The sequence below is a fragment of the Theobroma cacao genome, chromosome 3 (assembly GCF_053813885.1).
Source record: "Theobroma cacao isolate CCN51 chromosome 3, ASM5381388v1, whole genome shotgun sequence".
Lineage (NCBI taxonomy): Eukaryota > Viridiplantae > Streptophyta > Magnoliopsida > Malvales > Malvaceae > Theobroma > Theobroma cacao.
In genome coordinates this window covers 10,656,478-10,671,929 of record NC_142641.1, presented here as the reverse complement: position 1 = coordinate 10,671,929, position 15,452 = coordinate 10,656,478, and the positions used below count along the sequence as shown (strand labels likewise).

At 34.3% G+C, this 15,452-nt stretch overlaps 1 protein-coding gene across 1 annotated transcript; it reads left to right on the top strand.

Moving 5' to 3' along the window:
- Nucleotides 1-323: 323 nt before the first annotated feature.
- On the top strand, nucleotides 324-15,188 carry OCT1 (organic cation/carnitine transporter1). The gene is given in 6 exon segments (XM_018117261.2): nucleotides 324-689; nucleotides 691-886; nucleotides 2,314-2,804; nucleotides 14,490-14,636; nucleotides 14,638-14,758; nucleotides 14,761-15,188. Coding segments are annotated over 6 exon segments (1,638 nt in total). The 5' UTR covers nucleotides 324-434.
- Nucleotides 15,189-15,452: the final 264 nt, after the last annotated feature.

Genomic DNA, 15,452 nt, shown 5'->3' with positions numbered 1-15,452 from the left:
TATATAACTAATGAAAATGATGGCTGGCCACTTACCAATTACACCACCACCACCACCTGTCTCCGGTCCTACTGACATTGTGCAAAGTGTGTCAAATATAAGCCCATCAATTGCATGGTGCCTAATCATGGTGATTTTCCATTTTTTAATTCTTCACATTCAGATCGCCCCCCACCCCTTGGATGTATGACGGAACATTCTTCATGATAAATGCACTTAGACGAATTTGATATCGCAATTTCCATCCAAAATCATGCAGACATCATCATTCATTTCCTGATTCTTGTTTTTGGGTTTCCACCTAAACTACAAGAAGCCAAAAGGAAAATGGCAATTCCATGGCCACATATTAGGAGCTAACTGACATATGTAGCTGGCAAGAAAGACATTATTTGGACCACCTTCAGCAAAACCACCCAAAATCTGCTAGGTTCATGGAAGAAGAAGACGTACGAGAGCTTGTGCATGGGAAAGAAAATTCAGTAGAAGCCAAGTTGGAGCTCACTGTGGATGAGGTGGTAGAAGGGTATGTGGGATCCTTTGGGTTCTCCCAGCTGCTGCACGTGCTCTTGGTGTCATTTGCATGGATATTTGATTCCCAGAACACTTTAATCACCATCTTTAGTGATGCCCAACCAGCTGCTTGGAGATGCAAACCCTCCTTTGACAACAGTACCAATGCATCAATGTTCATCGTCTTTCTGCATGATGACTGCTACAGCTAGCAACAAAAGGCAAACTGGTCCTGTCTCTGGATTAGCTGCGGGCACATGGGAGTGGATTGGAGGAAATACAACATCCACAATTGCTGAGTGGGGTCTTGTATGCGACCGCAAGTTTCTTGCTGCTCTCCCCGCTTCCCTCTTCTTCGTCGGTTCGATATTGGGTAATTCTTTCTCCGTTGTTCATTCACCATGTTTCTCTTTCACCATACATAGTTTTCATTTCTCCTTTCTTTCCATGGTCAGAGGGATTTATTCAGTAACCAAAGCGTTACAGACTAGCAAAATAGCAAAAGAAAGTATTTCTTCGCAAAAACAAAAGCAAACCAACAACAACCACCTGAAAATGAAAACAAAGATCAAAACACCAAGAGAGAAACCGCAGCATCCTGTAGAAATCTGATGCAAAGCCATAAATCCAAATCTGCAATAATCTCCAAGTTTTCAAAATACCATAGCAACCAGTCCAAGACAAACAAAAAAGCCTGAAGGGAGGACTCCAAGAACTTCCCAAGCTCAAACCAATCCCTTTCAAACATCATCTTCATAAACTCAGCTCCATAAAGGACAAAGAAAGAAACAACTGGCTTGCAAAGCATCACCACCTGAGTACCTACATCAAACATGGTGAATTTGCACCCCTTACAACCACCAAACCAACAACAGAAGCTTACCCATTAGTTCCAGCAGCCGCACACTTAAACTCTCACATTGCCCGCAAGATAGAAGTAAGAACAAGAAACAGGGCAATACAGAGCCTTGTTTCCAGTTCATACCCGATCTTGCCTACCAACAACATGAGACAACTCATGCAATAAGTGTACACATCAGCAGAAAATCAACACAATACCCCAATGCCAGAAACAACTCAGTATCGAAAACAGAGGTCGGCAGGAAACAACACAGCCTAGCCACGCAGAGGAAACAGTGACGAGAACTAACTCAAGAAATAAGGTTAGTCTCAAATATTTCATAAAAAAAGAGGTTGAAAACAGACAATCAACAGCCACGGTTTGTACAAATACTTAACAAAATAGAAGGGTCGCAACAAACAAGCCCCCTAATCCAACAAGAGAACAAAAACAGAGCCTCCTAACCCAAGCCGATCAAAAACAACACCCAATCCTGCCAGGCCTCATTCATATTAGTTCCATAATCTACAATCCTGCCAGTTTATATGGGACTAATCGCAGACGGGGAAGAGTTCTCCCCCCTCTCTCTTTTTTGGTATTCAGAAAACCACTGTACTGGCAACAATGCATTCTTTTTGTTTGAATTTTTTTTTTTCGTTTCTTTGTCCCCCGGCCTTTTAGTCGCAGCCCAGGTTTATGTCTCTCTCTCTCTCTTTACTAGTTGTGCTATATTACATGAGACTTCCTCTGTTATTCTTTTTTTTTTTGTTTTTATTTTGATCCAATTTAAAGTATTTGTGACAAGTACAAAATGAATATGTTGCCATTAATCATATATTATTTGTAGGCATTAATCTACAAATATTTTCCTTTTTTATGCTTGGAAACATGTGCATATATTTCACACCAAAGTAAACTTAATGAGTGCGATACTAATGACGTTTGTCCCACTTCCACAGGATGTGCTTTCTATGGCCGCCTTGCTGACGCATGCTTCGGCAGAAAGAAAACATTGCTGCTAGCATTCATCTTAACCTTCACAACCACTTTCATCACCTCCCTTTCACCAAATGTTTGGATATATGCACTTCTCCGTTTTGCAAATGGTTTTGCTCGCTCTGGAATTGGGATATGCTGTCTTGTTCTCTGAACAGAAGCTGTTGGCCGTAAATGGCGTGGCCAAGTTGGCCAATATGGCTTCTTTTTCTTCACAGCGGGTTTTCTGTCTCTTTCATTCATTGCCCATCCTACCAGAACCTGTTGGAGGAATTCATACAAGATCATATCGCTTCTTCCTCTAATCTACACCTTTGTATTAGTCTCTTTTGTATCAGAGTCACCCCGTTGGCTCCTTGTTTGAGGGAAAAACGAAGAAGCACTCGACGTATTAGAAAAGTTTGCAAGACTTAACGAGAAGAAATTACTTGACAATTTACAACTCATAATTCCTGTTAGGATGAGCCCTGCAGCCAATTGGGATTGGTTGAGGCTTGATTCCAATCATGCAACAGTAACATTCATATTGAATGATTAGAGGTTTTCCTTCATGAATAAGACATTAATTATAATGAGTTATAAGTCTAATTGGCTAAAGTCCATGAGATTAATATGCCTTGTAAGGAAACTGTAATGAGTTGCAGTTATGAGATTCTTATGCATCAAAGCCTAACCTCAAAATGTTCCTGGTCAATGTATCATTGAGATTAGACATCAATGATGCTTAGAGACTGGTATATTCTATGTTTCTTACTTTGGAAGTAAGCAATTGATCTCATAAATTGAAGTATAGAAATACTTGAAGCTAGAATATAAGTGCTTGCCTAGGAAAGCAAGTTTATTGAACATGACCCGCCATGAGAAATGCATTTGGTAATACACTCTATTGTCTATGCAACACTTCTCATGTGTCAGTTGTGTAAATACTCCCTAGACTTGAAACACTAGGTTGTCTTATGTGTGGAGTGTTATGCTTTGATTTCATCCTTATGGGTGCCTAACCAAAGATGCCAAAAGAGGATGCTTTTGGGTATAGTATGAAGCATGTGAAGACAAATGAGTAGTTAAGATAGGAATCATCACCTTAAGTGTTTTAGATGACATATCCTATCAGTTCTTGGTTAACATTAGCTTATTGAAGTCCTTGACCAAGGCAACATGGAGATTATGAAAAAGGTTTCATAACTCTCTATAAAGCTAATGCTATAATTGCAGGAACAAATATAGAGGTCAATAAGAGTAGATACTATACCAAGCTCTTATCATCTTCGGGATATATGATGAGGGAATGAATTACACTGATAAACTGTACACTGAAAGGTTGTCAAAGAACCCTTTGACTCTCCCAACAATTGGGTGGCCATGATGCATTGCTAGATGTGAATCTTGGTCTATGGAATTGATTATAAACTAATTGATTGAAATTTATATTAATCAATTAAGTCATTAATCAATTCTATTGCCAACATGTTGGGAACCTAATGGGTCATACACAATGATTGCATTTGAATTAAATTGGGAGAGTGATGATTTAAGTTAGACTTAAATCACATGCTAGGTAATTAACCTTTATAAACTTAATTAAAAGACTGTAATTAAGTTTTTGGCATAATTATAAATAGTTATAACTATAAGGCCTTGACTGCAAAATATAAAGGAAATTAATTTTGATTTTAATTTCCAAGGACTTAATTAAAAGAGTTTAATTAAGTAATAAGCCCAATATTATAATGTGTTATAATATTGAGGGCTTAATTGCAAAATTAAAGTTATTTTAACCTAACTATATAAGTCAACTTTTAACTATTTTTCCATATGAGAGTTTTTCACAATTGAAGAAAATGTAGTTTTTGTCAAAAAAAGAAAAACATTTTCTTTCTTTGCCAGCACTCTCTTTGTGTGAAAGAGAAAATTGCTTATGAAGCAATTTTCGAAAAAGGTTTGGTTAAGATTGTGAAAAAGAAGAAAAGGACAATTATTGTCCTCTTTGCTAGCACAAAGTATAGTTAAAAACTCCTTCATTTGTTGAAGATTCAAGTGCAATCGTGTGTACTACCATTGGAGGCCAAACACTTGATTAGCTAGGGTTTTTGCTCCTTGTAGTGTTCGCGGGATTGCTTCTGAAAGTTCCATAGTGATTACAAATTACATGGCAAAGTAACTTTCTAAACAATAATTTACTTTGTGCTTTTATGTGTTAAATATCACAAAGGTGATCCATGGGTGGAGGCATGTTTTGTTGTTTAGTTATAAAGTTTTTTAATTTTCTTTCCGTTGCGTATTTTGAGCATGCCATCTATAGCCAAACCCATCAGTGGTATCGAGCCTTCTATGGTTCGATTTTAACACATGTTTATGTTTCCTGTTGTTAATGCCTTGTTGAAAAGGAATATGAGGTGTTCGGGTTTTGTTCTACACAAATTAGTAAGTTTTAAAATTTTACAATTTGTTCTAGTTATTTTGATTTCTAGATAGATTTTAATTGTAAATTTTAAAATTTATTTGTCATAATATTAATCTCGTTTTAATGTCAAAATATTGCAGATTAATAAATGCATGAGATGCACAAATTAATTTAACAAATAAAGATTCGATCTCATGACATTATGGTGTGATTTAAATGGTAAAATTCGATTCTGTCCAGCCATGGTATTGGTCCATTTTCAGCCATAAAAGTGAGGTTTAAGTGCTTCATAAAATATAGGAAAATTAAGAGATCAATACACATTGAAAATGTTCCAAGATGGGTGATTATGTGTGGCTAATGGTGGAGGTAAAGTTACCAAAACATGGCTAAAACAGTTGCTGTTTGCAACAGAGACAGTCATAGTTTTGTTTGGCTTGGCAACCAATAAAGGCCTAAATTTGTGCAATTAGTTGCACCAATTGGCTGAGGATTTTTTTTTATGAAAAGGTTCCATAAATTATCCAAATTGTTGTCAAGAATTTTAAGGATTTAAATTCCTAGAATTAAGCTTTCATAAAACTGAGTTGGTGGAGTCAAAACTGTTGCTGCCTCTGCAGCAGCAAGCCATGGTTTTGAATTTTTTTGACAGCAAAAACGTTTTCTAAAATCCTGGAAAATTACTATGGAATTGTTCCATAAGTTTTCTATCAAGGAAAATTTAATTGGGAATTAAATTCCTGAATTTATGCCACCAAATAGCTTCAAAAGAAAGACAAAACCGAAACTGCCTCTGCAGATAAAGGTCATGGTTTTGAATTTTTTTGACAGCCAAAACACCTCCTAAAATCCTGAAAATTTATTCTGGAATATTTCCATGAGTTATCTATCAGGATAAATTTTATTAGGAATTAAATTTCTAAGATTTAGTCACAAAGAATTTCAAAAGGACTCAAAAACCAATTCTGCCTCCTGCAGATAAAGGTCACGGTTTTTGAATTTTTTGAATGGCCAAATCATCTCCTGAAATCCTGAAAATTTATTCTGGAATAGTTCCATGAGTTATCTATCAGGATAAATTTTGTTGAAATTAAATTCCTAAAGATACGGCACCATAATGCCATGTAATTAGGACATGTCTGCTGCTGTCTGCAGCAGGACATTGTCTTGGTTAAGACATAGAATTTGTCAAAATTTTACACCAATAAATGATCAATTAAATTAGTTAATTGGCTGAGGATAAGTTATGGAATTGGTTCCATAATTATGCTGATTTTTTGAAACATTTAATTTAGGGAATATAATTCCTAAAATTAAACATGTCAAAGATAATACATTAACATCCACAAATAAAGAAATATGATTTCTAAAATTATGGAAGTTAAAATATCTTCATTAGCCAATTAAATATTTATGGAATATGTTCTGTAAAGATTGATAATTTATTTTATAAATTATGGAATGTGATTCCTTAATTTAAGGGTGTTAAAATTTAAATAATTTAAGACTACATTAATTTAGGAATTAGATTCCTAGGAGTAATGGGAGTTTTAATATTTATAGATAAATTTTATTTTGAATTGACTTCTTACAAGAAGATAATTCTAATTTGACATTAAATTTAAAGATTAAATTGTCTAAGTTATTTCCTAATAAGATTCGGTAATAATAGACATTCAATCTTGAATTAAATGAGATTAATAATAGGTTGTGTAAAATGTTTAGGAGCACAAATTAAAAATGTTTTAATTTGTAATTTGTAATAAAAATTTAATTTTAATCCTAAGAAGATTAGGAATGGATAAATTATTAATTTTGATTAGTAATACTTACCATATATGAAAGAAGTTTCCATATATATAGAATTAAATGGTTACCTGAAAATTTGAAATTGACAAAATTCAAATGTTGAAAATTGCCAATCTCAAATACCTCATATGATTAACAATTTGAATGAGACATGTCATTAAATTTTATTCATATTGATGAATATATGTGGATGATTATGGACTTAGGCATAATATGATTATGCTATGGTTGAATGTATATTTTTGGTATTTTTGAAATAGGGCTTACATGTCCTGCCTTGTCTCTTTATCTCAGTTTGTAAAATTCTTTCCTTATCTTACTCCCCTTGAATGTAACTCGAGGTTTCTACATTCAAATGTAATTAGAATTAGGGTAGATTAGGAATTGAATTTTAGAAAAATTGACGATGGAGATCCAAGGCGCCAAGAAGGACAAGGAGATTACAAGCAGATTTTGAAGATTTTTATATGTAATCCCCTAGGTTTGATTAAGCTAGTTTCCTTTGATGGCTCAAGGAAATTAATATAGTTAAAGTCCAAATCATCCAAAGTAGTTTGCCTGTGATAGATTTATTTTATACAATTTAATAAATGCTATGCAATGCAAAGTAGTATACATGTGATATATTTATTCTATACGATTTAATAAATGCTATGCATGTAAAGATGAGACCTTAATAAAGGCGAAAACAAAATCCTTCATTATATATTGAGTCACATGCCACGCATGAGCAAGTTGCCTTCCACCATGTAGCAAGATAACCTGGCTGCTCTTTTAATTGGAGACTTGTTGAGTACACTCAAGGTCACACTTTTACACGAGTATGTTTGAGCTATTGGTGGGTTTTACCGAACTAGTTTCATAAAATCTAGATGCTTGGAAACTTGATTATTATGAAACTAGAGGCAAAGGCTAGGCAAAATATATATGATATGTTTAGGCAATGTGTTTGTCACCTAGCTGATCTATGAGTTGTGTAAAGATACAATTGGTAAGCTCAGTTACCTACCTAATCTACCGATCATGGTTTGTTGAGCACACTCAAGGCCATGACTTGATGGATGGGATCCTAGCCCACTAAGAGAATCCTAGTAAAGATCTCTCGAGGTGATATGGAAGGTTATCATCTTGCAGAAAATAATGGGAGAACTATTTAAAATTTTAAAACCTTGTTTTAAATAGTTTATGCATGATATTTACGTATTGCTTTATTTTATCTATTTAAATATAATTTATATACATGGCTAATAATATGTCACTATGGTGCATCTTGGATGCAAATCAAACTCATTAGACCAAACCCTTTTTAAAGGTACTAGGACTTGAGAAATGTTCTCAAGTGAAAGGTTGTTCGTTCCACAATCTCTACCAAATACAATTCATAATTAGGAGTGTACTTCCATGAGATGGAATTTATATTGCCTTAATTATGAATTAAGAAGACAACCATGATAATGGCACTAATTGGTAAATGTTCTCAAACATCTTCATGGTAAAGATGGACAAAGGAAGGACTAAAAAAAAAAAATTCCTTGACAAAGTTAAAGAAGAGGAAGCTTATAGAAGCCTTTACTTTGCCAAAGTTTATGATTGAGTTAGAAGTTACTACTGATGTATTAACATCATAAGTATTCGATACTAGATGTTGAACGCATTTAAGTAATGACATAAAGCGTAAAACAATAGTAGTAAGTTAATGCTCAATATAAATGTCAAGAAAACTAATTGCATATGATCTCAATTATGGCATTTTTTGTTTTGGTCATTAAAGTAAAAATTAGAGTATGAAGATACTTTGATCCTTTTGATTGGGAATCATAAAGGAGCTAGTAATTCTTATATGACCAAATCAATTTTCATGCAAAAGTGAATGACTTGGTATGTTCAAAAGGTCTTCTACATATAGATGTATATGAACCATTGAATATAAAATGTTATAAAAAATGTTCCTAATTCATTAAGTTTACACAAGACCAAATTGAGATTTTGTCTTGTATACTTAAAGAAAAAAAATTTGAAACCTTGAAATGTTCAGAGAACTCAAATATAAAATCATACGAGCTATATAGTATGAAGTACTCTTATTAAGATATGATCTTAGTGAAGATTACTCTTACTTATTAATTAATCATTCAAAAGATAAATGTAGATACATGTGAAATGGAACTTTCTTATGAATAGAACATAGAGATGTTTGTTCAAAGAAGAAAGCAAACTCATATAGTGATATGATTTGGTCCATAGCTGTCTAAGTTATATGTAGCCAATTATATTATTCCAAACCAATATGATTCCAAGCATACATTGAGATGTATGTATGTAACATCACGAAAAATTCAAAGAGTTTGATTATTACTCTCACAAAGGATCTTGGATTTAGTGGGAGTATGATGACATTGAAAAAGGAGTTTTTTAGTTATTACATGATTACATTGGAATCTAACTCTTAAATTTTGCATAGAGATGCATAATCATATGTATGAGAACTCCATGGATTTAGTAAGACACATTGAAGATGTATTATTCATATGAGATGAACTACTAAATATGTTTTTTGTTAAAGTTATACACTTTGTTCTATTATATGGGATCCAAAGGGTTCGATTTAATAATATGTACAAGTGTATTTATCTCATAGACAAAAAGAGGTTAGTGGGAGTGAATACAATTCTTTGGTGATACAATTACATGGGACGTAATGTGTATAAAAAGAAAGTGCCAAAATTTAAAAGGGGCAGATGCTACAATGAAAAGTGACAAATGCATATGATGCATATAACATAGTTTAGTTGGAATGGTTCCAAAGAAAGAAAAAGGACTATGTACATGTATATAATTAAAGTCATATACATCCTATTAAAAGGGTTCTAATAGGAAGATACTTAGATCGTTAGTCCATGGAACTAATAAAAGGTTTTGAACATTGTTAATGCAACAATGGAGCCATACAAGCAGAACTTGGGTCTCATTAGATCTGGATATAGTAATATGACATGATGTGATGCATGGACATTACGAAGATAGATAAAAGTAATTAACCACATTGAAGGGCACAAGAGAGTCTACATGCAGATACGATTGCTAGATTGATTGAATCTACATACGATGAGGTAGCAATTGGCTTTGTGCTAATGGGAGATGTTAAGATGAGCCCTGCAGCCAATTGGGATTGGTTGAGGCTTGATTCCAATCATGCAACAGTATCATTCATGGTGAATGATTAGAGGTTTTCCTTCATCAATAAGACATTAATTATAATGAGTTATAAGTATAATTGGATGAAGTCCATAAGATTAATATGCCTTGCAAGGAAACTGTAATGGGTTGCAGTTATGAGATTTTTATGCATCAAAGTATAATCTCAAAATGTTCCTAGTCAATGTATCATTGAGACTGGACATCAATGATGCTTAGAGACTGGTATATTCTATGTTCCTTACTTTGGAAGTAAGCAATCGATCTCATAGATTGAAGTATAGAGATACTTAAAGCTAGAATATAGGTGCTTGCTTAGGAGAGCAAGTTCACTGAACATGACCCGCCATGAGAAGTGCATTTGATAATACACTCTAGTGTTTATGCAACACTTCTCATGTTTCAGTTGTGTAAATACTCCTTAGACTTGAGACACTAGGTTGTCTTATGTGTGGAGTGCTATGCTTTGATTTCATCGTTATAGGTGCCTAACCAAGGATGCTAAAACAGGATGCTTTTGGTTATAGTATGAAGCATGTGAAGGCAAATGAGTGGTCAAGATAGGAATCATCACCTCAAGTGTTTTAGAAGACATATCCTATCAGTTCTTGGTTAACATTAGCTTATTGAATTCCTTGGCCAAGGCAACATGGAGATTATGAAAAAGGTTTCATAACTCTTTATAAAGCTAATGCTATAATTGCAGGAACAAATATGGAGGTCAATAAGAGTAGACACTTTACCAAGCTCTTATCATCTCCGAGATATATGATGAGGGAATGAATTACACTGATAGACTGTACACTGAAAGGTTGTCAAAGAACCCTTTGACTCTCCCAACAATTGGGTGGCCATGATGCATTGCTAGATGCCAATCTTGGTCTATGGAATTGATTATAAACTAATTGATTGAAACTTATATTAATCAATTAAGTCATTAAATCAATTCCATTGCCAACATGTTGAGAACCTAATAGGTCACACACAATGATTGCATTTGAATTAAATTAGGAAAGTGACGATTTAAGTTAGACTTAAATCACATGTTAGGTAATTAACTTCTATAAACTTAATTAAAAGACTTTAATTAAGTTTTTGGCATAATTATAAATAGTTATAACTATAAGGCCTTGATTGCAAAATATAAAGGAAATTAGTTTTTATTTCAATTTTCAAGGACTTAATTAAATGAGTTTAATTAAGTAATAGTGTAAGACATTGTCAAACTCGATTAAAAGACGATATTGTACCGAGTGGTACAACTAAGTTAAATCAAGCCTTGAACTAGTTCAGATAGAAATTCTAAGAGAAATTTGAAAATTTTAAAACCCAGAAAATGGCTTAGAATAGTGATTCGGAGTTCAAGGTTCAATTTGGAGTCCATCAGGAAAATTGACCGATTAAGGATAAAACGGTCATTTTACCATTTGATGATAAAATGGAGATTTTTAGCCAAGATTTTATCACATTTGACCAAGAATAATTATATGAAATATAATTATGATTATTAGAGTATAAAATGATGTTTAGCAGTGAAAAATTGTGATTCTCGGTATTTTTGAAGCACAAGGGTAAAATGGTAATTTTTTCGTTAGAGGACTAAACGAGAATTTTTATAAAATATTTTTTACCCCATTTGGTTAATATTGATCAATATTAGTGTTATTTGAGGTTGAAAAGTAGAAATAATGTGATTCCGGTACATTTCGGAGTATAGGGGTAAAATCGTAATTTTTTCATCCCGATGATAAATCGGTAAATTTTTTGCCCCAGCACTTGCCAAGACCAAGGGATTTTAATTGTGGTAGGATTGGATAAATACCAGAATATTTGTGGTGAAAAATGAAGAAGAAAAAGTTAAAAAGTTAAAAAATTGAGCCAATAAGCATGTGACACGTGGCATGCTTGGTTATTTTATTATTTTCTATAGAAATCAGCCCATTAAATCCGCAATTCTCTCACCATATTCGGCCTAGGCAACCAGCAACAAGAACAAAGGAAGAACAAAGGGAAAAACAAGAAAACCTAGGTGGAAATTCAAAGAAAAAGTGAAGAAATCAAGGAAACAAGCTAGGTAAGTTAGAATTTCTTTAATTCTCCTTGATACCTAGCTTACCCATACTTTTGTTCTTGATTTCCATGGTTGAATATTGAGTTATCATGATGAATTCAATTCTGAAAAATGGGTATGGAAGAGGAATTGTTGTTGGAATAATTTGATTTTAGACTATGTTAGTGTTTAAGGATAGTTAAGCATGGTTATGAACAAAAACACAAAAGAAATATTCAATTTCTCTAGGGTTCCTTGTTGGTCGAACCATAAGGGCTGAATATCAATGGGGGATTGTTTTTATTTCAAGGAAAATGGCTTGGAAAATGATGAATTAAGCTGAAACGATTATGTAGAAAAAATTTCGGTGCTAGTGCACCAAATGACCAAATTTTTCTATAAAGAACTGTGAGGGTTCTAATACTGAATTTGGATTTATTTAAATGGTATGTGGTAAATTAAGGTATTAGAGGAGAAATGGATTAATTTGGAGGTGATTAGGACACAATCGCTAATTAATTAGGTGATCGGTCGAATTTAATCGATATCGCGATTAAGCGATAATCGAATGTATTTTTGCATTTACATATCAAGCATTAGTAATTTAAATTAGTTTATGTCAATTTAGGGACAATATAGTAAATTCCTTGACTTTGTTATTTGTCAAGGTAGTGAGACGTCCGAAAAGGCAAAAGAATTGCGCTTGAGGACTATTAGTCCGAGTGCACCCGAAATCTGGATTTTTCGATACCGGTGAGTGGACTTGCATTTCAAACTTGCTTTGGGAAATATGAAAGATTCTATCCAACTTGTCTTAGAAAAGGTACCTTGGGAACAAGCTTTTGTTAAATGGTTTGATGTTGTGATATGTGATTGCTATGGATTCATGCATTATTACAATATAAAGATATATATATGTGTGTTGTGCATGATGAATGATATTGTGTATAATGACTGTAACCGTGTGTGTGCACGATGTGGGGGGATGCACATGCCGGTGATGATGGTGGCATGAGAGATGGATGATGATATTGCCCGTGTGCACAATGTGGGGGGATGTACACGATGGCACTGATTGTACACGAGTGGGGGATGCACACGATGTTGTCGGCTATGTGCACGATGTGGGGAGATGTACATGAGTTGGGTGTGATTATGATGATATTGATGTTTGTCTATCAAATTATGCATATCTAGACTTATGAAATGAAAGCTCATGAATGAGATATATGGTTGACATATATATGAAATTTGATACATTGCACTTTGGGAATTTTCATGAGTTTTATGTTGATTTTGTTGGTTTAGTAGGATGGCCCTTTTGTTGAGTGGAGGAACAATGTTTCTCTTGTTGCTCTGTTTTGCTGCAGCGAAATTCATTCTCTCTACAGCGAGAAACTCTCAAGTTTGAAGGCCTTCACCAGAACTGGTTCTCGCTACAACGAGAAACTTTCTGTCTATTTTGCTAACTTGTGGGTTTTTGCCATATTTCCAATTTCTTTGGTACCATAGTTGAGCATGGATTTTTGTAAAGTGATTTACTCATGTGGGGTTTACATGAGGGGTTTAAAGGAGCTAAAACAATTGCATGGTTTTGAGAAAATGAATGCATAATGATTTCGATAAACATTCCTTATGGTATGCTTGTTCCCTTCTTGTTCACTCACTGAGTATTGTACTCACGTTTTATAAAAATTCATGTTTTCAGATCAGGTGACTGTTGGACCCTAGATCGAGGAGTCCCCGTAGTGCATCTCCTGGGTATGTGTCTGACATTCGATAGTAATCCCTTTTATTGTAAATGTCTCTGCTGGAAGTCATGGGCCCTTTTGTATTGTGAATACAATCTAACAATGTGAATATGTGTATGCAATGTAAATTGCTAAATACATGACTGGTATAGTGCATGTATATTATTATCAATAATGCCATTGTGTTTTGGCTATGTTCACACCCAAGAAAAGGTGTGTGTGTATGCATGATATGATAAACTTGTTAAGCAAAGGTAAATGGATAGGCTTGCCTGGGCTTAGTGAGCTATGCTCATTGAGCTCATGTGCCGGTCATGGCCCGGGAAATTGGGTTGTGACAAATAGGCCCAATATTATAATGTGCTATAATATTGAGGGCTTAATTGCAAATTTGAAGTTATTTTAACCTAACTATATAAGTCACCTTTTAACTATTTTTTCATATGAGAGTTTTTCATAATTGAAGAAAACATAATTTTTGTCAAAAAAAGAAAAACGTTTTCTTTCTTTGCCACCACTCCCATTGTGTGAAAGAAAAAATTGCTTATGAAGCAATTTTCGAGAAAGGTTCGGCTAAGATTGTGAAAAAGAAGAAAAGGACAATTGTTGTCCTCTTTGCTAGCACAAAATATAGTTAAAAACTCCTTCCTTTGTTGAAGGTTCAAGTGCAATCGTGTATGCTACCATTGAAGGCCAAACACTTGATTGGCTAGGGTTTTTTCTCCTTGTGGTGTTCAAGGGATTGCTTCAAAAAGTGCCATAGTGATTAAGAAATTACATGGCAAGGTAACTTTCTAAATAATAATTTATTTTGTACTTTTATGTAGTAAATATCACCAAGGTGATCCATGGGTGGAGGCATGTTTTGTGTTAAGTTATAAAGTTTTTTAATTTTCTTTCCGCTGCGTATTTTGAGCATGCCATCTATAGCCAAACCCATCTATTCCATCTAAAGCAACAACGGCTAGTAAAGGTGAAAGAGATGTAACAGCTAATGATAAAAATGAGAATCTATGGACCGTGAAGTGGGCTGCAAAGAGGATGATTATGATTATGATACCTAGTTTTGGAGTTGGAATTTTTTTATTATAGGATCCAGCTAAATGTCGAAAACCTCAACTTCAATTTGTACTTCACAGTTGTACTTAATGCACTGATGGAGATTTCTGCTATTTTTGTTGGTTGCGTGTTATTAAGCTTCATAACCAATGTCTGTTTTTCTCACTGTCTGCATTTTTTGCTGGAGTTTCGAGCATTCTTTGCATCATTTTTTCAGCCAACACCAGGGGCAAAGCAAAGGTTGATGGATCCGATGGGTGTTGGCCTCAATTGACAATTAAAGCAATTGGTTTCATGGTTGCTTCTGTTGTGTTTGATGTCTTGTATATTTACTGCGTTAAGCTTTTCCCCACTAACGTCAGAAACTTTACAGTGTCACTATTGCATCGAGCCTTGATGTTAGGGGCTTCCTTAGCTCCTTTATTGGTCGTTGTTGGTCGCTCGAGCCCATCTCTTTCCTTCCTTGCATTCAAGGCGTTTTCCATCCTTAACGGAATTCTAAGTTTATGGCTTCCTGAGACTAGGAATTCTCCTCTTTATGAGACCCTAGAGCAGCAAGAAAAGGAATAGAAACTTCATTGTTTATCGAATGACTTAGAGGTGTAGAGCTAGGAAATGAGAAGAAGGTACTCTTATGATTTACCCAAAAAGAGTCATTTTAAGAAAGAAATTATAATCTAAACTATTTTGATTCTAAGCTATACAAGGTGTGTACACTTGACACCTATTTGTTGAATTTTATGAGATTTAAAGGGAATTTTGGGACTTTTCTCCCTTTTTTTTTTCTCCTTTCCTCCTCTCATTCCTCTGCTCATCACTCATTGCTGCTCTGCT